Source organism: Chaetura pelagica, unplaced genomic scaffold (assembly GCF_000747805.2).
Source record: "Chaetura pelagica isolate M959 unplaced genomic scaffold, ChaPel_1.0 scaffold809, whole genome shotgun sequence".
In the NCBI taxonomy this organism is placed as follows: Eukaryota; Metazoa; Chordata; class Aves; order Apodiformes; family Apodidae; genus Chaetura; species Chaetura pelagica.
Window position 1 is genome coordinate 168,882 of NW_009954423.1, and position 25,582 is coordinate 194,463.

The window sequence follows — 25,582 nt, forward strand, 5'->3', positions numbered from 1 at the left end:
AGCCTCTGCACACACAACATGCAGCTCTCCAGCAACCTGGAACCCTCAATAACCACAAGTGGGCAGAAAGAAAGAATAATTAAAAGATCCATTCAACCGCAGCCCAATGAAGCCTGCAAGAATGGGTACTGCATCAGAGGAAAGTTGAGTGCTCAGCAGCCACTGATCTCTGAGCAGTTTACCAGGATTCCTCACTCACATTTGATCACACCCACCCTGCTCCTGGGATGGAGGCTGCATTGCACCCAGGCTGAGGATGCAGCAGGGAGAGAAATGAGATTGCACAGTTCTTGCCATAAGCTGACAAATTCCTGTACTCTGTCCTTCCTCTTCTTACTCTACACGCTGTTCATTAAGCACTGTGGAGAGGAGATGTGCAGAGGAAAGCAAATCTCACCTTGGATGCTGCCCAGTCAATCCAGCCCTTTGCACATGGGTCGACATTAATAAGAACAAGTCCCTCCACCAGGTCTGGGTGGCTGAGCTGTGGGGAGAGAGCACAGGCACACTCAGAAGGATGATTCAGCCCACAAACTGGAAAGCTTTTTGCAAAAGGAAGATGGAGTAAAATGAAGACTAAGTGGGGAGCTCCTGTGCTGGGCAACCAGGGGCCTTTTCAGAGTCTGGCCCAAACTGGGTCCCAGCCAGACCCTGCAACTCATTTGGCACTGAGGGCACTGACTGCTCAGACAGACCTGCACCCTGAGCAGGTGTCTCCTGGTGACCCACACACCTGGTGCAGCCACAGGTCCTGCTCAGGCTCCTGTCTATCAGAGGCAGTGACTCTGCTCTGATCTGGCACCTCCAGGAAGGACATGGACAAACTCCTGTGCCTGTGGAGCACCTCCTTTCCACTCCTGAAGGAAAAGCAGTCTCCCAGCAGAGATGTGGCAAAATGGCAAGACTTTGGAAATGGCACAGGAGCTGCTGCTGAGCCACTGCAAGTACCTGCAGCCTGGGTGGAGGCCTGGGAGCTCCTGCTGGATGACCAAGGAACCCCACTGAACCCAGCCCTTTCCCTGCTCCAGCCTGGTGCCCCAGCACCCCCAGTTTACCTCATGGGGTGTGGGGAGTACGGGTACAAAATACTTGGAGAAATGCTTGCAAGCACAAACCCAGCAATCCAAGGCAACGAGAGAACTTGGAGCTCCAGGCTCACTCCACAGCAAGTGTGACAGGAGCCCTTCAGCTCTGTTCTGCACACGGGCTAAGCAGAAGGAAACAACTCTATCTGAGCAGGAAACTCTGCAGCAGGGGCTTTCTGGCACTTCACTGGGCTGAGGCCAAAGGCTTGTTTTCAAGCCTGAAACCTACACCAGATATAAAAGACAAGGAACAGAGCAAACACCAGTGCCTCACACTGCCCAGACTCAGCCATGAGTGGAGAAAATGAGAAGCAGGGAATGTTCTGTAGGAGGGGCAGCTGCATGGCAAGTAGCTTTAAGAAGCAGTAAGTGGCTTTAATCATTGGGAACTCTCTGTCCCCAGCCAGTTGAAGCAAACCTGAGAATGCCAGACTTCTGTTTTATTTCCTTTTTCTTTTAAACACCACCTCTGAAAGACTCAGGCAAATTCCTGGGCTGCTAAACTATGTTCACTGATTCCACATGCTCATAAACACTCCACCAGAGAAATGTGGAAGTAAGCACCAAGATAAAGCTAACAGCCTCTTGCCAAAGGGTGCAATGCAAAACCTACTTCCTTCCAGTAAAAAGCACATTCCCCATCAGCACTGGTTCCCAGCACACCTCTGAATCAATTGTTTGTTGTCACAAACACTGGGAACAGCATACAGTAATACAGCCAGGCTTTGTGTAGTCATGAGGCTGGATATTCCCAGCAGCCAGGATGGGTTCTCCTGACTCAAAGACATCACATTACAATCTTTCCATGTCTGGCATAGCTTCAGAGAGCCTTGGCTGCTCCAGTTTAACCATCTGGACATGAGGCAGCTCTCTCACGGCTCCCTGCTGGCCTACTGTAATTACTGCTACCTTGCTGGTGCCCCACAAACTGCTTGCTCAGTGAAGACCACAGCTCGTGTCAGTCACAAGGAAATGGGAGATACTTACTGCACACCTGCTGAGGATGTAAGCACCAGCTCCCAGTCCAATCCCGATGAAGCATTTCAGGCTGAAATACAGGCATTGCACAATCAGCAAGGCTAACTGAAGCTCACAGCTGAAGCACCCTAGATGCAAAGCCTTTCTTCTGTCTGCATCCAGCTCCTCTCTTATGGTTAATTTTCAAAACAATCTAGCAATGATGCAGCAGCCATAAATTTGACTCGTGCTGGACAATGTTCCCAGCGTAAGAACCAGACAGGGCTCCACAGGTCAGGAAATGCTCAGGCCTCTTGGGACAAACCAGTGAGCATATCTGATGTGAGCCCAGAGGCAGGTGCTGGAAGGGCTGTATCCAGCTGACTCACCCAGTTTCCCTTCAGAGACTTACTTGAGGTGTGTGACAACAGCAGGCAGCATTTCAGCCAGTTCATCCATACTGGGATACTGGTACCTGAAAACCAAGAGGGACTGAAATCAAAGCACGTCCGAAGACAGCTCAACTGAGGTTACCTTCCAGTTCCTCCCAAGGTAGGAGAGACAAGGAACATCTGGCAGGCATGAGCACAGGTGATGACTTTCCCAATGATACTGCATATTCCAGTCAGCTGCATGGATCCCACCCCTCAGAGCAAGACTAGCCCAGAGCTGTGTGGTTTGGGCAGAGTTCTGTGGGAGGATGGGCACACAGAGCAAGAAACACCAGCTAGACCACAGTGTGCTGGGCTCATGCTCCAGCCAGAAAGCTGGTACCACCACTCACCACTAGCAAGGGCTTTACCCATCCTCAGGAACAGAAGAGTTTCCCAAATGCCCCTTGGGAAGCCTCCTTATCTTTCCATTTCCTCTGCTCCTGAAAGCTGCCTCCCACCACACTCAGCCTGGCAGTCCCAGTTCACTTAATCTGGGTGCTACCTCTGTCCAGAACACATCTGGAACAACAAGAGTCTCTGCAGAGCTCTTACCCAGATGGGAATGGAGGAGCTCCTTCCTGCTGGCCTGGTGCATCCACGTGGCACACAGCAAAATGCTGAGTGATCTCTTGCATGTCTTCAAAGTTAAAGAACGCATTAAAACAGGATTTGTCTACAACAACAACAACAGAAAGAAATGAGACATTTCATGAAGTTGTATTACAATCCACTCTCCAAACACAGCTGCCTGAGCCCAAAAGCACTGAGCCTGCAGGGCAGGGGATGCTGATGGTGCACACTGCTGGGCCTCACCAAGGCAGTGCAGCAGCAAATCCTCACCACGGAACTGCCAGGACTGGAGGGCAGGGAGACAAAGGACACCCCAACCCACATGGCCAGCACAGGGACTTGCACTGGGGCACTCACAGTATGTCCTGAGGGGATCCTGTGTGAGCACAGCAGGACATTGGGTGGGAAGATATGTGGAGAGAGCAACTGAGCCTGCTGCAAACATCACACTGCTTCTGCAGCCTTGGAAAGGGACTTGCTCCCCTGCTCAGTGTCCAGGGAACAGATGCCTAATGGCAGCTCTTTCACAGAGTGCAACAAGTCAGCTAGAGCACTGCAGCATGGTGCTGGATCTATTCCCACCTTTCCACTATGGTCCCACCTTTCAAGGACTGTTGAAACAGAGAGGGGCACACCACATGCTCTCTCTCCTGCAGACCCCCAACTTTTTACCCTGGAATGACCTGTCCCATCTCAGCTCGAGGCCAGTCTCACTGGTCCACACACTCAAAAGCAAACACCACAAACACTTCTTCAGGGTCCTGGGAATGCAAGAGCTTACGGTTGAGGCCAATGTCATGGTATGTGAGGATGACAGGTCTGTTCCCCTTGGGTGTGCCCCGCATGGTGACATGGACCACTCCAAAAGCAGTCTCAATATCATGTTCCTGCAGAGAGAGAAGAAGGATCATCAGTGCTATGTGAGCTGCTTGCACTACAGGAACCCTGAGGGCCAGCAGCATGGGCCTCATCCACACTTCAGCACTGTGACCCTGCCCACAGCTGGTGGCTCAGTACAGCTCGGAGCATCAGTGCTATGTGAGCTGCTTGCGCTACAGGAACCCTGAGGGCCAGCAGATGGGCCTCATCCACACTTCAGCACTGTCACCCTGCCCACAGCTGGTGGCTCAGTACAGCTCTTGCAATCTGCAACCCTATCAGATCTCCCTCCAACCACTGCCAAAAGCAGGTTGCTTTTGTACAGATGTGTGAAAGGTTTGGGACTGTGTCTTCCCATGACCAAGACCTCATTCCATGACTGCACCACAGCAGAGGCTGGGTGGCATGTGTCCATCTGTCACCAGGGGTTCATGGCATCCAAATACTGCTCCATTCTCACAGCTGGCATCCCTCTCCCTCCAACCCACCAGCCCACAAGTCTCTTTTCTGTGTGCCTCCATCCCACAGTCCTGGGAACATCCTGTCTGTAGGCCAGCTGATGTGAGGGGACACCGTAACGTGCAAGAGGCTGCAGCAGCCCCTGGGACTGGTGCACCAGAGAAGTTTGGGAACCACAACACAGGGCAGGCAGATGGCTGGGACAGCACCAAGACCCAAGCCCTGCAGATCAGTCACTGGCTGCCTGGGAGGTTGCACCCATCCACAGAGGAGCTGGGGGCAGCTTTTCCTTTCAACAGCACTAAAAATAGAGGTACAGATCCACATGTAACTGCTCTCCTGTTCTGCCTTTCTAATGCATGTCCATCTCAGCCATTTGGCCAAGGGACCATCAGCTCCTGACCACAATGTTGCATTAATGTGCCCTGCAGCTTGGCCCACAAGCCCTGCCCTGTCACCCCAGGGAAGGGTGAGCACTGTGCCTTAACTGAACACCTTTGGTCCCTGCTGGCAGCTTTGGTTATGTGACAGTAAAACACCCTTAGGGTCTTCCAGCTGCTGGCACAGACATGGGAGGTTATGCTGGTTTCCAGCTGGGTATCAGTGGAGCAGCTTCATGACCTGTTTCATGATTATTTGCCAGCAAAAGGCATTTTCCCATACAAAATATTGAGGGCTTTTTGCACTGTGCCTTGCATAACAGAGCAAGGGGAACATGAGGCCTCCAAGTACCTCTTCAATCCTTGTCCAGTGCAGAAACAGAAGCCACAAGCTCACAATGACAAACACAGAAGTGCCCACAAAGTTGTCAGAGTTCAACTAAAACAGCTGCAAACACCTTTAGACAGACACTGCTCTGGGATGACTATAGACTTTGGAAAAGCTATGGAGATGGCAGTGTGGCTGGGTACTCCATGTCATCCATAAGCCCTTTCTCTCACCTATAGAAATCAAAGGAGATACATGTTCTGACTTACAGACACTATAAAAAAAAACACTTTTAAAAAAAATGTTAAATCACTATCTGCTTAGGGAATAGCCACATGGTTCAGCCTGAAGACAGGGCCCCACAACTTCAAAAATACTTTTTACTAGTTTACACAGATTATGTGATTTATTTATTTTTTTAAAAAGTAATTTCCATTAACCTGAACATTATTAGATCAAATTAGAATACCCAGTTTGCAGCACATCAGAAATTCATCTCACCCCTCCTTTCTGGGCACTCCCAAGGGTGGCTGTGGGCTGGACTGATTTAGTTCTTGCAGTGAAAGATCCTACTCCCCCCCCAGCTGTACTTCTTTCCGAGGGCCCAAAAACCTCCCTCCTTCTCCCAGAAGCATGGACACAAGAGCAAACTGTCACAGCCAAATCACCCGAGGTAGCCTGAAGCTTTCTCCAGCTCAGCTTTGAAAGATAAAAAGACACCTCTGACTGCCCTGGTCCTCAGAAAGGGGATGAGTTTTACTTGCAGGCAGCTGCTGTGCTGCACAGATGCCTAATGGCAGCTCTTTCACAGAGTGCAACAAGTCAGCTAGAGCACTGCAGCATGGTGCTGGATCTATTCCCACCTTTCCACTATGGTCCCACCTTTCAAGGACTGTTGAAACAGAGAGGGGCACACCACATGCTCTCTCTCCTGCAGACCCCCAACTTTTTACCCTAGAATGACCTGTCCCATCTCAGCTTGAGGCCAGTCTCACTGGTCCACACACTCAAAAGCAAACACCACAAACACTTCTTCAGGGTCCTGGGAATGCAAGAGCTTACGGCTGAGGCCAATGTCATGGTATGTGAGGATGACAGGTCTGTTCCCCTTGGGTGTGCCCCGCTGGAGCACCTCCACAGCTGCAGTGTCCTGCCTGCACTAGATGCAGGCAAGAGAGCAAGGCAGGTGAGGTTATCCAGCCTGATGCTCACCTGGCTCCCTTAGGAGGAGACTGTGGGGCAAGGCATCCTGTGCAGGCAGGGAATGATTGGTCCCTGGGTGAAGTGAGCCTGTCCTTGCAGCAAGGGTGCAGTGGGAAGCCCAGGGCACATCCTCCATCTCCTGAGCCTCTGGGAAACTGCCTGGCTCTGCCCTCACCCATCTTCTCATCTCTCTGGGCTGCTCTGCCAGGCTGGACCAAGCCCCGTTTTGTACTTCAGTGGGACATGGCCATGGCCCTCATTTTAGGAACACTCCAAGTTGGCAGGTGTTAGTGAGTCCCTTAGCAGAATGGGCACCTTTTGGTGGAGGCTGAGGGAGACGGTGGCACCACACGCAGCTGAGCGGGAGAAGAGCAGCAAACTCATGAAGAGCCCAGCAAGTGCCAAAGCAACCAGAGCTTGCAACCCCCAGCTGCACTTCCCTGGGCATATCATCTTCCCAAGTGGCTAGTTGCTATTAAAAGTAGGCTCTCTGCCTACACCGGCACTTGTTGGTCTCTTCCATAAACAGCTTTAACTCACTGCCCTGGTAGGAAAATACCCAGCTCCCCTTCTCCCTTCTTATTCTGCCAGGTCAACGAGTTAAGAAGTTCACAGAGAGCTCTGGCAAATGCTGATTCTGGCTCAGAGTCAAGGTGTGTGCAGGGGGTGGAAGAAGAAATAACTCTGCCCTGATCACAAGGCCAGTTTAACTGACTCATGTCTCATGAAATTGCCTCTCCAGAGGACTGGGAAGGGTTTTACAAGCAGCAGCAAAAGGTCAACTATCAAACAGAAGCACAAAACCCAAACTGAGCCAACAGTGGGAAAAGCACAGAAATCAACAAAAGAGCTGATGATATTAAAAGAAGTCAGCAATACAGTGTCTGTTCTGGAATTATATTCAAACTTGCTGCTAAGGTCACACATACTTCCACCAGGTAGAACTAGACAAGGCACTGAAAGTCTTGGAACCAGGAACACCCACCTATCTTCAGAGCTTTTGTTCAAGCACCACAACATGCTTCACACTGATACACCTGGGCTTTTTTTTTTTTCTGAAGCTGAGCTTGGGTCTTAGCTCTCTAGCAGGGAAGTAAAGAGTTTCCTTGAGCTAAAAATCAATCCTCGCTCTCCCACTTTGCAGACTGTGGAATCTGTGATTTGGGGAAATGAAATAAGCTTGTTGAGAAAAGGCTTTTATGTCACCACCAGACACCTGCCTCATCTGAAGGGTACTCACCTTGCTACTCCTTCAGTCACATCAGTGATTCAAACACAGAGAATGTTCACTGAAGACCAAACAAACCAACTTGAGGAATCCCATCTTTAACAAATCTCAGCATCTAGTGCTTCTGAAAACTTAAAATGCTCAATCTGCAGCCTTCTTACTCTGCCCTGTATGGTGACAAAGCCCTAGACCTTAAGGTTCTTTCATTTTAGTCTTGCTAGCTCCCAGGTAAGGTGGAAATCCTCCTCCTGGAAGGAGCTTCCTTCTTCTGCTTCCTCTGGTTAAAGCCTTTTACTTTTTAAAGGCTTTTCCCAAGCACTACAAAGCATGAGCAGACACTGCACTTGAGATAAAGAGTCTCTACACTCACTTTTTTAGCTACTCATTGCAACAAAATGCTGATCTCCTTTTCAAGATTACCTGAAGAGATAAGACTGAGGTTTACCCCTCGCTTCCCTGCAGGTACTTCAATGTCTAATTTTCCAGTGAACTTTTTGTTCTCTCTGAAACTTTGCCCTGTAGCTTTAGGGCTTGTATCTTGACCAATGATTGCCAAGGACAAAAGCACTTCCAGATGTCACCCGGTTACAGCACCTGACTTCCCTGTTACCTGCTTCTCTCCAAAACAGCTCTCCCATGTACCAAAGCCAAAGGGCAGCATGAGGCAGACAGAGCTTAGGTATCATGCTTAAGTTGGCAACAACCATCTACGGTTGTAAATGCTACCTTGAACTGGCAAAAAAAAAAAAAAAAAAAGTTACCTCATGACAAGACTTGTTACTCTTCCAAACATGGAGCAGGATAACTCAGTCACAGGGGGCACCAGGGCACTTAGTGGAAGAGCAGCTTCACAGGCTGCACCCTCTGCCCTTGCCAAAGGTGCTTTCTTCACATCCTTCTTGTTGAGCTGCCTTCCCTGGCACCACCCTGTGGCCCTGCCTCTGCCTGCTGCCTCTATAACCCCTGCCCACCCACGGTTCTGTGTGTTCTCTCCTAGTCTTTGCCCATTGCTTATGCAGAAATGGAGTGCTGGAGAATACTAGACACTTGTCTTTGCTTCTCAGCCCCTGGCACGCTTTGTTTCTGCCCTCCCATCAGGCCATCTGACACACTGCAGCTTCACTGGAGATTCAAGGATCTGCAGCTCCCCAGCTCCAGCTACAGTCTGAACACTGATCTGGTCCATATTGCAGGGAAGCAGTGACAGAAGAAGGCAAGTGGAAAAGATATGGTCAGGAGACAGCCAGATTTTGACAAATGTGCAGTGTGCACAAAAAGGGGATGAATGCAGGAGAAGATGATGATCTGCAACTGTGTTTTGAGAAGTTTGATAAAATCTCATTTTCACTCAGGGACTGGAAACTTCATCAGAGGTTTCTCCGAAGAGATTTGTGTCTCCTGCCCTTATTTGTACAGTAGGTAAAAAATAAAGAGCAGCTGCAAGCAGCTTTCTGTCAATGGGAGCTCAAGAGCAGAGGCAGTCTGGCTCTGGCTGCCTGTAGCACCAGGCTGGTGACACACACAGCAGAGCGTGGGTCCTGTGCAGGCAGCGACTGTCGATCAGCTCCAGAGGCTGGGAACCATCACTGCACCAGCCAGCAGCTGCCTTGAGGCATGGATGAGAAGAGCAATGATAAGGGAGAATTAGGAGGTATGAAGACCAGCTGTAGCTGGCCAGACCAAAGGTCCAGACAGCCTCCTAGGCTGAATTTAAGAGTATTTGCTTGTGGAAAAATAAAACAGAGCAATCATCTAGTTGTTCTCCTCAGACACTTGCATCTTGTTGTGGTTTCTTTTAATTCTCTCAATGTCCTACATCTGTAGTTCAGAAGAGAATTCCTGAACTGGAGGTGTGGTCTTCACTCAGTCTTTCTCAACCCTGGGCAGTCACCCCCTGCTACCTATGCCTCTGGCATCTGCCTCACCCTGTGACCAGAAAAGCCAAAGCTTAACAACCTGTGGGGTGAAAAATCACTTTGTTCCCCACCTTGTATCTGCTGGTTTTGCATGAGATCCCCCAGCCCTCGGTTTGAAAGATGGAAAACAACTGATCCCATTTCCATCACCCACAGCTTGCTGCAATTCCCCTTCCTGTGTCCTTTCTGGTGCTCTGGACTATCTGGCCAGTCCTGGTACAGTAGCTTTTTTCTGAGTGTGCTGATGTTCTCCCCAACTGCCCGGTTGTGCTCTGTCCTTTCTGAGACAAGGAGGCTGGCAGTCTGTCAAAGACCCGTGGGCGTGCTGTGGATTTACACAGTAGCACAATGAGGTTACTTTGTTCTCTGTTCCTGATAAACAAGAATTGATTTGCTTTGCTGAAAGCCAGGAGCCCCGTGTTGACATTTCCACTCATCTCCTGCAATGTTAACGTCCTGTCTCTGGGTTATCATCAGCTCTAAGCTCACCCTCTCACATTCCCCTGAAGGATGAATTTCCTCAATATGCATCACACTTTGAGTTTACCCAAAGGGAGATCAAGTTTGTCATTGCACCTTCCATTATATTTTGCCAGATTATTTCAGAATAGATGGAAGCAGCACAGATCTCCAACATGCTCCTCTAGTGATCTCAAATAACTGTGAAAACAACCACTTGGGTTTTTTCTGTATTAATCAACATTTCATCCATGAAAAGATCTCTCCTCTGACCCCATGGCCACCCAAGTCCCTTAAGAAACATGTCTTAGTTCCCCTTTTGGTAATGGGTCTTATCTTTTGGAAATCTAGGTAGGCTGAATCAGCTGAATTGCCTTCATGTATATGGTTACTGACTCCTTCAAAGAATTCCAACAGCTCTGCAGAACAGGACTTCTTCCTTTTACAAAAGCCACTTGATCTTTTCCCAGTGTTTATCCATGTAATTAATCCACTATACTCCTTGCCAGTTTTATCAGTCTGTGTGGTACAGCAGGTCAATGAATTCCCAGAACTCTGGGATCTGTTTTAAAACTTGTGTTACAGATGAAGCACTGTAGGCCTTGGGCGCCACGGCAGTTTTGACAGAGGAGCACAACCTCTCACTTAACAACTCAATTATTTCAGCCTTAAACCCATTTAAAACCCCTGGGTTGATACATCCACTCCTGACAACTTGATATAAAAGCATCTCTGTAGCTTTTTTCCAGCCTCTGTAGTAGGCACTATGGCTTAAGGCCAGGCCTCTGCTGACTCCCCACAGAGTGGGGAGCACAGCTCTGTGAGCTGCTGCATAGCAAACCTTCAAGCAGAAATAAATATACCTGGCTTTCCTGCTATGGATCTTCCCTGAGTCCTCCTTCAGAGCCTGAGCAGCCTTTGTATTCTTCAAACTCTGGTAGGATCCATTTTTGGTAGGTTTGAAACAGGATGAGTATTTTTTTCCTCTTTTGTAAGTAATCTTTCCAAATCCCCCTTTGCCTGCTTTGTTCTGTTCACATATTTAACCTGCTAGAGTTTACAACCTTTTCCATTTTTTCCAGCTTTTTGAAAAGGCTTTTTTGTTTTCAATAACCTCCAAGTCCTTCTGTTTCCTCCTGGTGGCTTCCCTGCACCATTTCACACGTTTGCTGTGATAGATGGTGGGCATTTGCTCTCTGCTTATCTTCAATAAGCCTCTCCATTTCTATGCAGTTCTTGTTTTGAACACTGAGTGCAAAACCAGTGAAGTTTTTTATTATTTGGTTTTTGTTTTGGTTTTTTTTCCCCAAGGATGTTGACCTGGAGTAGATTAACATTATGGTTCCCATCACAGAGCAGCTCTTTGAAGACACTATTTTGAACATGTTTCTCTGTCCTTCTCAGCATCATGTCAGTAATTCTGACTCATCCCTTGGGCTCCCTGACTTGTTGGTCCATAGAAGTTTGTGGGTAAAATGGAGTGTTGGTGTCATGCCCTACAGCCACCTTTGTCAAACTGACATAGGGCAGCTGAAGCTTCCTCCCCTTCTTCTGTTTTCCGGCCTTGTAGCTACTCTGATCACCATCCTGGGCACTCACACAATCAGATACAACATATATTTCTTATTTAGGCCTGTGATTTCAGTCTAAGGGGAATCTCAGTTATTCACTGACATTAGTTAGAGCCAAGTCAAATCACCAAGCTTCCCTTAACATCCACCTGCATCCTCTAACACAACCTGCACCTACCCTCTCCTTTCTGAACACTGTATCCAGGTATTAGTGTTCCACCATTAGTGCCAATCAAGAGGGATCTCAACTCTTCTGTGATCTCAGACAAGATACAACTGCCACTGGCAGAAACAAAGCCCAACTGAGATTTTGGGTGCAACTCCTTGTTACAGATTGGCTGACTTGATGAAGTGCTATCAAAGAGTGCTTCTCTCATCTCTCTGCCCTGCCCCAGGTCAGTGAGCTGATGATCTCATGGAAACCTGTAAGTGGGAGTGCAGGGCTGGGCTCACTGTCCCACTACAGCTGCCAAAGCAACTGGCCCTGCAGCCATAGGAACTCCTCTGGGGATGGGACGTAAGCACTGCCAGTGCACATGCAGTGGCAGAGGCACTGCCTTGCCTTAGCCATACCATTAAGATACTGTCTCAGGTCAGGGTTGAGAAGAGGAACAGACATGAGCCAGAGAAAGGCCACCAATGCTATTCACCACACCTCTGAAAGCCCAATGAGTTTTGCTGTGTGCCTTATGGTCCCAGCTCCTAAGAATCACTGCTTCTAGTCAGAGCCCTACACTTGAGAAAATGAGGTGAGAGAGAACCACAAAGGCTCATACACTTCAAGGCAATAAGACACAATCCAAAAGCAGCTTTAAAATATCTGAGATTAAACACAACAAGGAACTGCTGGGAGGTTTCCTTTGCTGAAGATTTGCAGAAGGTCAGAGTATACTGGGACATTACCCTAATTGGCCTCAACATCTTAGAATTACTCTTAAATTGAGGAAGAAAAGCCAGACTCAACTATGAATGTCAAAGTCTAAATTTATTGTGGGATTGGTTATGGGAAGAGATGGGCACACGTCCAGTGGCATCTCTGACTGCCACCCTCTGTCTTTGGGCAGAAAGGGAAGCAATGCCAGTGCCACCAACAAGTGCCACAGGAAACTTCCCATATTATGAAAAAATATTTCTCAGTGAGAGAATGAGGCATCCAAGATCCACAGGTGCTGAGGCCTTGAGCTCCTGAGTCTCCCAGGCATCAACCAGAGGTACCTGGGTGCTTGACTGCAGCAGTGTAAATCCCAGCCACGCTCCCTCAGCTCCAGGTCAGAGTGTGATACAGAGCTTAAACTTTAATAACTTTTAAAGTCTGAAGTAAATAATTTGCTTCACAGTGGGAATGATTAACGATGAGAATTCTTATTAGCAGTGCTTTTCAAGACTAATTTACTAAGCTGCTTTTTTGGCATTACCAGATGAGTTTTACTCCCAATGTGAAGTTGCTCAAAGTTCAAAATTAATTCCCTGGAAAAACTGAGAATTGATTTAATTTGGAGACTGACAATAAAGAACAGATCTGCAAAATCCCTTTAATTTTGGTTTCTTTTTTTTTTTCTTTTTTTTTCTTTTAAGTCAAATCTGGCAGAACACAGAGCAGCAAGGTACCTTTTGCTCACATTCTGCTCAGGCTTGTCAAAAGTCCTTGAAGAACCTCTGCTATGAAGACAGGCTAAGAAAATTGGAGCTGTTCAGCCTGGAGAAGGCTCCAGGGAGACCTTAGAGCACCTTCCAGTACTTGAAGAGGCCTAACAGGAAAGCTGGGGAGGGGCTTTTCATCAGAGAAGACAGTGATAGGACAAGGGGTGATGGCTTTAAACTGAGAGAGGGGAGATTTAGGTCAGATATTAGGAAGAAATTCTTCACTCTAAGGGTGGTGAGGAACTGGGATGGGTTGCCAGGGGAGGCTGCTGATGCCTCATCCCTGGAGGTTTTTAAGGCCAGGGTGGACAAGGTTTTGTGCAGCCTGGTCTAGTGGTGGGGTTCCCGCTCATGGCAGGGGGGTTGGAACTTTATGATCTTTAACACTCCTTCCAACCTTAATGATTCTATGATTCTATGTCTGTCCTAGGAGAGGGCTACAAAAATCCCAAAAAACATTCAGCTTAAGGACACTCAGGTCCTGCTTCACCCAAGGCAAAGAAAACTGCCATGGCCACTTGGCTGTGAGGGGAAGGAGATGCAGAGTACCCAGGTCAGGTTTTCCTCTTTCTCAGTGACACTGTAGCCACAGCTACTATTTTTTTAATGATATATTTGCCAGTCTTGGCAAATGTGAAGAACAACTGCAGCACACTCCTCAGGCAACCTATCACAGCTATTAACCATGGAGAGGTTAGAGATTCCATTGTTTTCCTCTTTGCAACAGCTGCCCTCTTCTATGCATTATTAAAAAAACAACACTATGCCTATAAGCTAAGAAAAAAATATTCTAAGGCTGTAAAACATTCCCACCTGGTAACTCTTACCATTACAGGACCACAGCCCTTAGTGCAGTTGGTAGGTTAGTACTCACATCCTTTCTGTGCAAAACTAGTTTGGAAACAGTAGAGCTGAAGGAGACAGATGCGTGGGAAGCAAAGCCTAAATCAGACTAAAAGTAACATCTTGCACTAAATTATTCATTTCCATACAGAGGAGAAGTTTATTAATAGAAAACACAATCTGACCTATGCAGGCAGACAATGGTTTCTAGTACTTTGTGTAATTGGATTAAGTTTTAAATTAGAGAAACTCAGGGTGAGAATCCAGACCAGCAGAAGAATGAGGTGTGTAATCTGGTTACACAAAAGCATCAGGGGACAAAGGTGCTGCTGGAAATACAAACAAGCCTTTGTGTGCTCCTGTTACTCGGGCACATGATGCAAGTCACACACCTGTGTGCACACCTAGTGCAAGTCTGTCACCCTTTCTAATGCTCCGTGCCTTTCCAGCCAGGGACAGGCCACTTGCTGGTGTGATGTGCCCAACAGCTCTTTGGTATCTTGCTGACAACCATGAACATCTTAAAATCTCCTGAAGATGACAAAGCAGGGCCATGTTCTGTGTCTCCAAACCTTCGATGTCCCTGGGAACTAGAACTAGTCTAACTGCTTTGAGTTAAGGCTAGTACTGCACTTATTAGCTGCTCTGAAATACTGTTAATGGGTGTTGCGCAACAGATGGGAACATATCAGTCACCGGGAGTGGAAAGACATCGTTCATTTCCCTGAAGGCAGGAAGGGGGAAAAACCCTTCCTCAGCCTAAAGCACAGCTTCCTTTCCTCTAAGAACTGACAAGAGTAAATAAATTTTAAAAAAGCACAGGAACTTCAAAGACCACATCTGCATCATCAGTCTCTTCAGCACACTGTTGTCACGAGCATACAGAAAGCAAAAGTAACATGTAAATAAACCCCCTGGAAGGGCTGTGGTCATAGGTGTAAAAATAAAAATCATGTTTCAGTCCAAGTCCAGCTGGCAAAGGCTTTCCAGAACTCAGCTCTGCAGTTTTACAGAAAACAGTGTTTTTAGACGTAAAACCAGCGATGGGAGGAATCAGAGGAAGAGCTTTCCAGCAAATAAGAATACTGCATTTTTTTCCCAAATAAAATACCATTTTAACCACTTCACAGTATTTGTTGCTGTGATGTCAGTAAAAGTAAAAAAATCAGTACTCTAGTGGTAACACTAGTTTTAATAAGATTAGAGGCAGCTCCTAATTTAGTAGGCATTAAAAAAACTTGCTTCCTAGATTCAAAACGTACTCTGTGCTGTAATTAATTTCACTGTAGCATTTTGAACAAGACCCCAAAATAACTCATTGTACAGATCACAAGAACAATGGTCCTCACTATCCTTGACGAGATGTTTCAATGCTGGTGAAAACAGCTCCCCTGTTATTCTTACAGACAAAGCAAACCCTTCCTCAACCTGCTAACCTGCCATGTTTTTTCGTTACAATGAACAGGTGATGCTTTCAAACATTTTGTATTCAGCACCTCTGTGTAGCAGCCACAAGCTGGCTTTAATGATTTCATTAAAAAACAAACACAGTTTCGATTCAAAGCCTGTGACATCAGCAAATGCACATGATGGGATATTTCAATAACCTCTCAGTAGCACCAGCTCCTACTGCACAGCAAGCAAAAACAAAGAGGTCAAGCAAGGACAAGCAAATTTTTCAAAATGCTTCAAACAAACATACTGTGGAAGAACTTTTCCAAAACTGAATCACTAAAAATGTGGGCTTATTGAAAAGTTGTACTTTCACGAGAAAAAAGTGGCAAAAAAACCCTCATTGAGGTCTCTTGTTAACACTCTTCAAACATTTTGCTCTTTTACTCTGGGCACAGACCAGGCCAATGAGTAACTCTGCACTTCCCATTAACTCCAGCAATGCATAGCAAGTTGCTGTACAGGGAAACTTTACTTTCTGTCCTCCATGGGTTTAATGCATGTCTTGTTTTTTCTGTTTCAGTTGAACACTGCATGTCCTGGACCTACTTATTCCCATCTCCTCCACACCTTGTGAGCTATTTGCAAATACTCTGCCAAATCCCAGACCCATCTCCAGACCCCAGGTCCTCGTCTGCACAGTGTGTGCTGGAGAGAAAACACTTCTCTCCTGTCACATGGGTGGGAGGCAGTGGAAGGGAAGAACTAGCTATGGATCACATCAAATGTGATCTCATGTCAGACTGAAACATAATGCAGATTTGCTTGGAGAGTTTCACAAATATAACAGAATATTCCTTCACTGGTATTTAAAGCAAAACACCTGGAAAAAGGGGACAGATTTAGGCTCACACAGAACATCTACTTCTCAAAGCAGCTGAAGAGGGTCTGCAGATAATAATAAAAGCAGAAGCACAGCTCTATTAACTGGGCAGGTCACCACACCATCTGTCCACCAGCAACACAGACCATTTAATCCACCATCTGCCCACAAATGTTAGAAGAAGCCAAGCCTGAATTTCATTAGGGTTCATATAGCTTTCAAGTAAAATGTAGGTCTCAGATTTAGGTTAATACATTTTGTTTCTGAGAATATCCTTGATTCATATTGATAGAGACCCCTAAGCCACCATGCCAGCTCTCCTTTTCATCTCCACTGCAAATGGTTATCAGATTACGTGGGGGTTATTTCAACTGAGGCCCAGGCAATCTTATTTTTCAGGGTTAATTGTGGTTGCTTGTAGATGAACAGTTAAAGAAAACCAAAGGCACCTGCAGCTGAAATTCAGATGTATTAAGGAAAGCTAAAAGCTTCCTCATACCACATTAACCCAGAGCAACACATTTCTGAAGCAAGAGGATGCTCTGTTGACTTTCCTCAGATCTGATCTTGGCAAGTTATTCAAAGCTCAAAACAAACACACCAAGGCAAGAAACAGAAATTCATAACTGCATCACTCATTTTCCCCAAAGGAGGGAAAGATTTTACAAACCTTAAATATGCATGTAACCTGGAAAAGTAACACATGCCAAAGCTTCACAGAAAACAGTGTCTAACCTGTGTGCTTGGCACGACACAGCTCAAGAGCCAGTGACTGTGCCAATGACAAGCTCGTGAGCTGGGATAAAACTAAGCACTTTTTTCAGTCATAAGCATGGATCAACTGCAGCAAATGTTTTGAAACTCCAGCTTCCAGCCAGAAAGAGAGAGGCCTAGAGACACTGCAGGATGAACAAACCCAAGACAGAGCTGTGCAGGAGCACCATCTGCACCATCAGCTCCACCAGGAGCATCCTGGAAGGAGCTGGGATGGACACAGAACAAATCATGCCATGGCTGAGGGCACAGAATAAATAGGCTGAAATGATACAAGGCTCATTGCAGTATGTCCGTGTCCTGCACTGGAAAGCTTAAACTGGACCTGCATTGTCAACAAGGCTGCCACCAGTGCTAACAGGACATGCCTGTCCCTGGCCCTGCAGCCTTGCAAGCAGATTCCAGGATGTGGTCAGCCCTATGCAAAGCCACAGCTTTATCTCCATTTGAAACAGTGTTTTTGTTTGGTTTTTTTTCCTTTCCTTTTACTATTAGAAAAATAAAGAAGGTCTGAAATGCAGGTTCTGTGTCACTGATGCCATGCTATCATACTGCAAACACTACACTGCATCAGATAACATCCAGCCCTCCAACTCCCTAATGTTGTTTTAAGACCCACCAAGCTCCTTGCAGATGTTACTGGTATCAGAAGCTGATGGAGAACTTCACTGCTCTGTAACTGGACACACACTCACCAGCCTGCAGGAATTTGTGGCCAGTTTCTGCCTGTTCTTGGAAAGGGGAGATCCTCCCCAGGGCAACTCCTAATGTGAAATTCTGGACAAATTAAACCTGTGCCTAAGTGCTTCGAAGTGTCTCTTTACACAACAGCATCTCCCTTTCTCTGGAAGCCCCAGCAAACTTCTGCACTTCAGTTTCTCCCTTCTCCAACACCAGTAACTAAGGACACACCAATTTTGCAGAGGCCTGGATGCAGCAGCCAGATGTGCTTTGCCAGATGAAAGAGCAGCAGTAATTTTTCACAGGACAACAGAAGAGAGCTCAGCCTCCCAGCTCAAGTACTGGTCCTGGTATTGGCAGCTGAGGCAGAAAGCAAGCACCCAATGCATGATGTATCCTGACAGATTTCAAAGAGAAACCTAATTCAGCCCCTAGGCAGGACAGGGGTCAAGTCAGGTGTGCCCTGAAACCACACCTTGTAGGGAGAGATGCTGGAGGGGCTGAGGCAACATTTAAAGTCACAGGAGACACTGTGTTAACTTCTTGCTAAAAAAGATACTTGAAACAAATTACCAAGAGGCCTCCTAGAAGGAACATCTTGTCTCCTGCCCAACTGTTGCCATGGCCACCAGCTCACTGCTGATCTAAAGCAAAGCAGGAGAAGCAACAAGCACGTCCCTCCCTGGCCCAGCGCTCCCAAGGCCCCTCTCCCGGGCTGTGAGCGCCCAGCTCAGCCCCAGGTGGACAGGGAGCACCAGGGAACTGGAGCGCCAGGGAGCTACAGCACCAGGACACACCAAGTGTAGCAGTGGGTGGCTGTAGCACCGTGTCTTGGGCTTGCACACCTTCAGATTTCGGGTGTTCTTAAAGGATGAGCACAGAAAGGCTTTGCCTGCAGAGGGAAATGGCAGAGCGAAAAGGCAGCAGCAAAGCACAGCTGGTCCAGGGACTCCTTCCTACCTTCCCATTCCATTCTAGCTCCAAAGACTATCCCTGCTCACAGACAGACAGGGCATAGACTGCAGCTCACAGACAGGGCACAGTCAAACCCAGAGCTCTGCTGGGTCATTAGAGAATTTCCACAGCTCCAAAGACTATTCCTGCTCACAGACAGACAGGGCACAGACTGCAGCTCACAGACAGACAGGGCACAGTCAAACGCAGAGCTCTGCTGGGTCATTAGAGAATTTCCAGTGCAGGCTAATGTGCTCAGATACTTAAGACACTGTGTTTATATTCTTTCCAATCCCAGCAGACAGGCCCCAAGAGGCAGTGCCTCTACAGCCTAACACTCCTACTCAAAATCATTGCACTTATTTTTACTCATTTCCCACCCAACCCAGGAGCACCTTACACCTCTGGCAGAGACTGAAGAGCTGCAGAAAAACAGATGGAGACCAGGCAGTACAGTGAAATGTTTTGAACACATTTTTTACCTTAATTAAAACAGAAAAATCATTGGCTAACACTGATGTTGCTTCTAAGACTAGACACTAAAGTTACAACGTGCTTAGATTAGTAATTTTTAGACTTACAGCTTTAAGATGACACTAAAACTCCCAAGGAATCAAGCTAAAGCAGCACAATGACATGTGCCCACCCAGATGGGGTGTACATTCAGTGTCCGTTTTCAAGAGATGGGAAAAATAGAACCTATCTTCTTTGCACTGTATTTATTCTATTTCTGTCTGGACAGGCTTGCAGTGGTCTTCTGGAATCATCTACATCAACAGGCTTCTATGGAAAGCCACCACATGACGTTGACAGCTCTACCCCCTTGCTGCTACACCCACTGGGGAACCACAGCAGTGAGAGGTGCCAAGCAGGGCACTTCAGAACCAGCAGCCTCCTGCAGCTGAAGAGAAAACAAACCTGCTTGCTGCCTATCAGCATGGGGAGTGGGAGTCAGCAAGGTAACCAGCACTGCACTCGAGCCTGTCTCTATGAAACACACCACCCAATCTCAACGCTGTGCTCTGTGTCCTCTGACTTGGGTGCTTGTGGTGCAACTGCTTCTCTAAAAGGATCGTTCCCACAGCAACCAGAGCTGTTGGGCTCATCTCCACACTGCTCTGCCAGGTAAGTAACTTTGCAGCAAATGACCACAGCTTTGTCACGACACAGGCCCAGAAAATCAGGGGTGCTGTATCTGGGGCAGCTTGGCGACTTCCATCTCCTCTTTAATACAACTAGACAGAGCATGCAGGCTCCTCCTTTCATTGCCAGTGAACCAGATGGGATGTGACAGAGCAGAAGCTCTTGAGCATATTGTATGTTTCAAAGAAAGTGCTTTTCAGGAGAACAGCCATCCTGTGAGAGGTTGTGAAGCCTCAGCAGAGCAGCCCAGGTCTGTACTTCAGAGCTCAGAACAACGTGCTCTGCACAAAATGGTGAAGGGCAATTTCTGCCAACTGGACATATTTCAAGTTCCTATTGATTAAACCTTAACAGGAGTTAAAATTAAGATACAGAGCTTTTTCATCTCTCTCTCTCAGCATTATTGATGGGCCATAGGGAGTCTGCTCACAGACTCCTGTCTCCTGCATGTATCTTACCTGACAGTCAAAGTCCTGGAAATTGCGAGCTGCATTCTGTTAACAAAAAACAGAAAAACAGAGTTCAGCACAGTACCCCAGAGCACCCCAGTAACACCATGAAAGTTCCTTCAGAGACCTTTGCTGCAGCATAGCCTAACCTGACTGCAGTCAGGAAAGCAGCAAAAAGTGAGAACCATGCAAGAAAACTTCATGCAAGTTCTGTCAGTTCCTACACAACAAGTCTGCTGGGGCTGTACCAGGCTGTCTGGTGGGAGCATTTGAGTTAGGACAGATGTACTAAGGAAGGACCCTGACCAAAGTCAGGCTGGTTACAAGGCTGGGTTTTGTCTGGTCCTGGTGCTCATTATCAATTTGAATGTCAAACTCTTGCAAGGGCTGTCACCAGGGTCTCATGCAGGGAGTGCAAGAGAACAAGCCCTGCTGTAACTGCTGTGCACGGGGTATCGTCCCACGGCCATCACAGAGACCCCCAAGATGCTCAGGCCAGAGTGCCTGGGACCCGGGATCAGAAAGTCACAGCTGACTTCTCAGAGGGTGACACCACACACAGGGGAGCACAGAAAGTACAGTACACTTTGTGTGCTGCAAGTTTGAAGGTCTGCAGTAACTCCTCTGTATGCCCATGTGCTTCATGAGGCTCTGGCTCTGACCACAGAGCAGGTGACACTCCTGAGGGCTGTAAAATGCTGAGCAAATCATTCCAGACAGCATTCCAGCTTCTGCTTTAGTCATAGCACCTTAGTGCTAGAATTACAACTAGGACCATATATTCACAACATAAACACCCCAAACTTTTCTTCTAGCTGAGCACCATAATTCCTCTGCACATGTAAAGAGGGGAAGGGGAAGAGGAAAGGGTGATTTGAATTTGTCCTGAGAAAAATAAAGACTTCCTGAGCCAGGGAGAGGGGAGGAAAGGACACAAAGCAGAGAATGGCCTGCAACTGTGTTGCTTGTTGTCAGGGTGCAGCAGGATGCAGATCTAGCATTAGTGCTGATGTGTCCAGACTCCTGGATATGTAGTTTTAACACACTGAAATCTGACTTTAAACCATTAATCTATTATGGGATGGCCCACAATGACTCAAGCACTCAGACCAACAGCTTGTGGCAGAATCCAGTGAGCTGGGGCTTTCCCAAGGCCCTGATGGCTCTCCTCCAGCCCACTGAAGACAGAGCAAAAGTCTTAAACAGCTGCTGCAATACAAAGATTTTCTGAAATTGGCATGAATCTGGACTACTCTGGCCAGGCTCTGCAGGTATTAAAAGGAAATGGTTCCCCACTACTAACTCCAGAGAGTTAGGATTATTTTGGGGGTCAAAATGCAACAGCATAATGTAAGATGGAAGATTTAAAATTAAGTATATTAAAAAAAACCAGAAAGTGTGATACAATACAAGGATTCTCTAACAAGCATGAACATATTACAGTTTACACAGCTGGTCCAGGTCAGGAATGGTATCACTTTTCCAATTTCTGTCCTGCCTTTGTAAATCCTCCATACAGGCAGGACATACTGTTTGGTTGGGACTCCAAGTTTACCAGAACTATGGTGGTCTGTCTTTCCCTGAGGTTTTGGAACAGTATCTAGTGGATTATCAGAGCAGGGAAGTAGTTACTGTTTTCCAGTACTTAAGGTATTTCAAGCTCTAAACAGAATCACAGAATCACAGAATGGTTTGGGTTGGAAGGGACACTGAAGATCATCTAGATCCAACCCCCTGCATGGGCAGGGACACCTCCCACTAGACCAGGTTGCTCCAGGCCCCATCCAACCTGGTTTTCAACTCTTCCAGGGATGAGGCAGCCACAGCTTCCCTGGGCAACCTGTTCTATCTGATTCTGGCAATCAGAGCTCCTTGCCAGGCAAAGTCAGCCAGAGTATGCCTGGGAGACAAAGCATTACCTTATCGTTCAGGAGTGGTTTGATCTCTGTCAGCTGAACATCTTGCAATTCATCCATGGTGCTGTAAGTGGAGACAATTAACTCTCAGAGCAGCAAATGGATGATTCTGGAATAAAAACATATTGTTAAAAACAGTATGACAAGAGATAGTAGCCAAAAAAAACTTTAAGATCTTTCATTAGACTTGTATATACTCAAACTGAAGCCTGGAAGTCTGAACAGAGCTGGTTGGTGGTACACCACAAAGCAGCTGCAACTGCAGCAGCAAAAAACCCTGTTTGCACCCAGTGTGTCAGGTGTGTTACTCCCTTCTCTGCACATGGCCCTTCGGTGGTACACCACAAAGCAGCTGCAATTGTAGCAGCAAACAACCCTGTTTGCACCCAGAGTGTGTTACTCCCTTCTCTGCACATGGCCCTTCCCACTGAGACCTGTCCCTGAAAGCCCAGGTCTTTTTCTACTCAGAAAGTCTGGATCCACTCCCATGCAGTGCTGGTGTTTCAGCCACAGTCTGCCTAGAAATGACTGGATCAGCAGAGTGAAAATCTGTGTTCAATATGAAGAGATACTGACACCTGCACCACAGCACCCAGCCAGCAAGAGACAGGGCTGGTCCACGTGAGCACATGCAGGGTCACACTGCAGTTTTTGCAGCCCAAACAATCCTTCTCCATCAGGTGGTGCAGAGTCATCAAAGGCCAAAAAATAAATGCAATCAACAGTATGAGGTTGCCATATGTCTATGGAAAATCACTGCTGTCATAGTCAGGAGAGAAATCTTCTAGCATAAATACAGCAATGAGAATGGAAGAAAAATATGGCAGCTAACCAGAGATTTATTTTGTATTCTGGAGGCTCTACCTGTGGTTCTAGAAAGGAGAATTTCCAGAGCAGGCAGTTGCAGCAATATGAAGAGGGCTCTGAGAGCTGATGATCATGCCTGATGGTGCAGATTATCTAGCTGTTCAGAAAAACTACACATATTACTCTAGATGAAATAGAAGAAGTCATGGACACAAGTGGGGACAGAAATAGGCATGTGGTGGGCTTCCTGGGTGTTAGCCAAGTGTGCTAGAAAAAGACTCTCAAATATTGTCACAGATCAAATTCTTTCCCAAGATAATATTCTGCTGTTAACTACGGAAGAAAAAAATGTGGAAAAGGAGAACTGCAACTGTGCTTCTCCAGCCACCTCCATTCTACACAGACATGCACTGCCCAGGAAGGAGAGGTTCCCCTCGCCATAAACACTGTGCAAAGGGCACCTTCTCATTACCCCCTTGTTCCAGGACTAAAACTGGTGTGGCTGAAGCCACTCTGGCACAGAACAAATCATAATGCCTTTTCCCTCTGAAAATGAGCCATAGCTGCTCCCTTCTCTTTTAGCTCCTTTGCTTTGAGAAACTTGAAATTATTCTTCTTTTTCAGAATTTTTTGCTGTAAAACACACCAGTTGTGGGAGTTCTAAGGAACCAGTTAATTTACCAGTAATGCCCCCCTTATACTACAATGAATTTTTATTCAGAAGAGCAGTCAGAGTCATTACCTAATGCACTGTAAGCCCCAGAGGAAGAGCTAGTTACTGTGATTCTGATAAGGCATTAGGGAGACCAGAAAGTATTTTCTTCTGAGGAATTACAACATCCATATACACTGGGATTGATTAAGAGCTTGAGATCTAACAAGTTCTCTCCAAAACAGCATCTCACAAGGTTACAGACACCAAAGGAATTTCAAACAAGCCTCACAAAGCTCATCTGCAGCAGGTGACAGACAGTACTGGAATAACTCCTTATTCTCCAGAGAGCTCATTGCTCTCTGTCTTTGGGAAGATACCCACTGGACCTGATGGGCAGGCAGGAAGGTGATGCTTATTCTTGGGGTCACCTAAGAGACCAAGAAGCTGTTCCCCCTACCCAAAGGGATTAAAAAACTGCACACACCAGCCACCCTTCTCTGGGGGGTTTTATACACAAGTGGGTGGTTAAGTTATGCTTGTTTTGTGCTTCAGGAGTCTAAGGCTCACACCTGTAATTTTGCTTAAACCAGGGTCTACAGTGAAGCAGCACATTTAATAATCACTCTCTACCAAGCTGACTGACTAAAGAACTACTCAGAGCAGCAACTGCCCTGTGTTACATTGCTCAAACATACTTTGGATAAAGCTTTGCAGATATTCCTCCTGGTTTCCCCTTATAAAGTGCAACAACTTCCAGAGAGCCCTGGGATGCGTCCTGCATAGACCTGCCCAGGGACATGGTTTACTGCCAATACAAGCATCCATGCAAAGCCTAGAGAGAGGGAGATGGATGCATTTTGTAAATCACATGCACTACTTTGTTAATAATTTGCTATATGAGAAGAATGAAAAACTAAGTATGTGTTCAAAGCAGGGATTATCAAATGCTTTTATCTCATCAACCTCAATTTCATATTTGATCTGTAGATGCAACTACAGTGCACACAAATGTCACCCTGAAATTAAATCTGATGCTTATCTTCCTGCTCCACTGCTGCACCAAATACTGTTGGAGGGGAAGGCAGGTCTCTAGGAGCAACAGATCTTGTGTTACACCTGCAGCGTGTTGCTCCTTTGCTAAAGCAAGCTGGGCAGCAACAAGAAAGGCTGCTGGTTTGGTTGCTGGGCTCAGAATTAGGTGAATCTTCCGTGAGAGAGAAGCGACCAGCTTCTTGAACACTAGGCTGGGCTCACGTAGCTGGGAAAGCTTCTGCACAGGAGCATGCAGGAGGAGTCACAGAAATGTTCTGCAGTGAGTCTGTCAAAGTCAGCCTGGGAGCCTCTTCAGCTCCAAACAGACTGTCACCCAGGCTGCAGGACCTCCAAAGGGACCAGAGGGAACCACTGAAAATTGCTAAGAACCAAATCAGAAAGAGCAAACTTGCACAAACAGCCAGAGGGTGGATTTCTTTTTTAAACCTTTTGATTCTAGTCTGCTCATTGAGCAAATGTGGGTTTTTTCTGCTTTCCTACTAACTCAAAGCTTTTTGAAGCTTTTTTTCTGAAGGAAAAGGTACAGGGGGTCCCCATCACTGCTCCCAGGAGGCTTTTTTTAGACTGCTGAACCAGCTTTTTCCAATTTACTCTTGTGAATTCTCCCGAGAACAGCTGTCACAGCCTCAGGGCTTCATCTAAGTCTGTTTAGAAGATATTCTGCAGTCAGACACGCACTTTCCTCTTCCCAAGGTCTTGGCAATCTGAATATGACTGCCCTGCACCAAACCTGGTGACTTTTTATTACAGCACCAGATCTGACTTGTTCTACATGATTATTCACAACAGCTTCACCTGAGCTCCCTGCTACGCTAACAGCAAGATGGCTTTTGGTTTGAAACATGGGAAAGGGGCACATTTGTCCAAAGAAGGCCACAAAATTTTCTCAAAAGAGAACACTTTGCAGCAGAGAGACCTGGTA

General features: G+C 46.8%; 1 protein-coding gene across 2 annotated transcripts in view; it reads right to left on the bottom strand.

Moving 5' to 3' along the window:
* NDRG3 (NDRG family member 3) overlaps positions 1–22,205 on the bottom strand; it is a 31,127-nt gene extending 8,922 nt beyond the window's left edge. The window contains exons 1-7 of one of the 2 annotated variants that reach the window (XM_010004468.1): positions 22,149–22,205; positions 20,239–20,274; positions 3,828–3,933; positions 3,029–3,149; positions 2,455–2,517; positions 2,073–2,133; positions 398–484 (exon numbers count right to left, since the gene is read on the bottom strand). In XM_010004468.1, coding sequence (XP_010002770.1) covers positions 398–484; positions 2,073–2,133; positions 2,455–2,517; positions 3,029–3,149; positions 3,828–3,933; positions 20,239–20,274; positions 22,149–22,205 — 531 coding nt within the window. The remainder of the gene's footprint in view (positions 1–397; positions 485–2,072; positions 2,134–2,454; positions 2,518–3,028; positions 3,150–3,827; positions 3,934–20,238; positions 20,275–22,148) is intronic. The other variant, XM_010004469.1, reaches the window with a different exon arrangement.
* Positions 22,206–25,582: the final 3,377 nt, after the last annotated feature.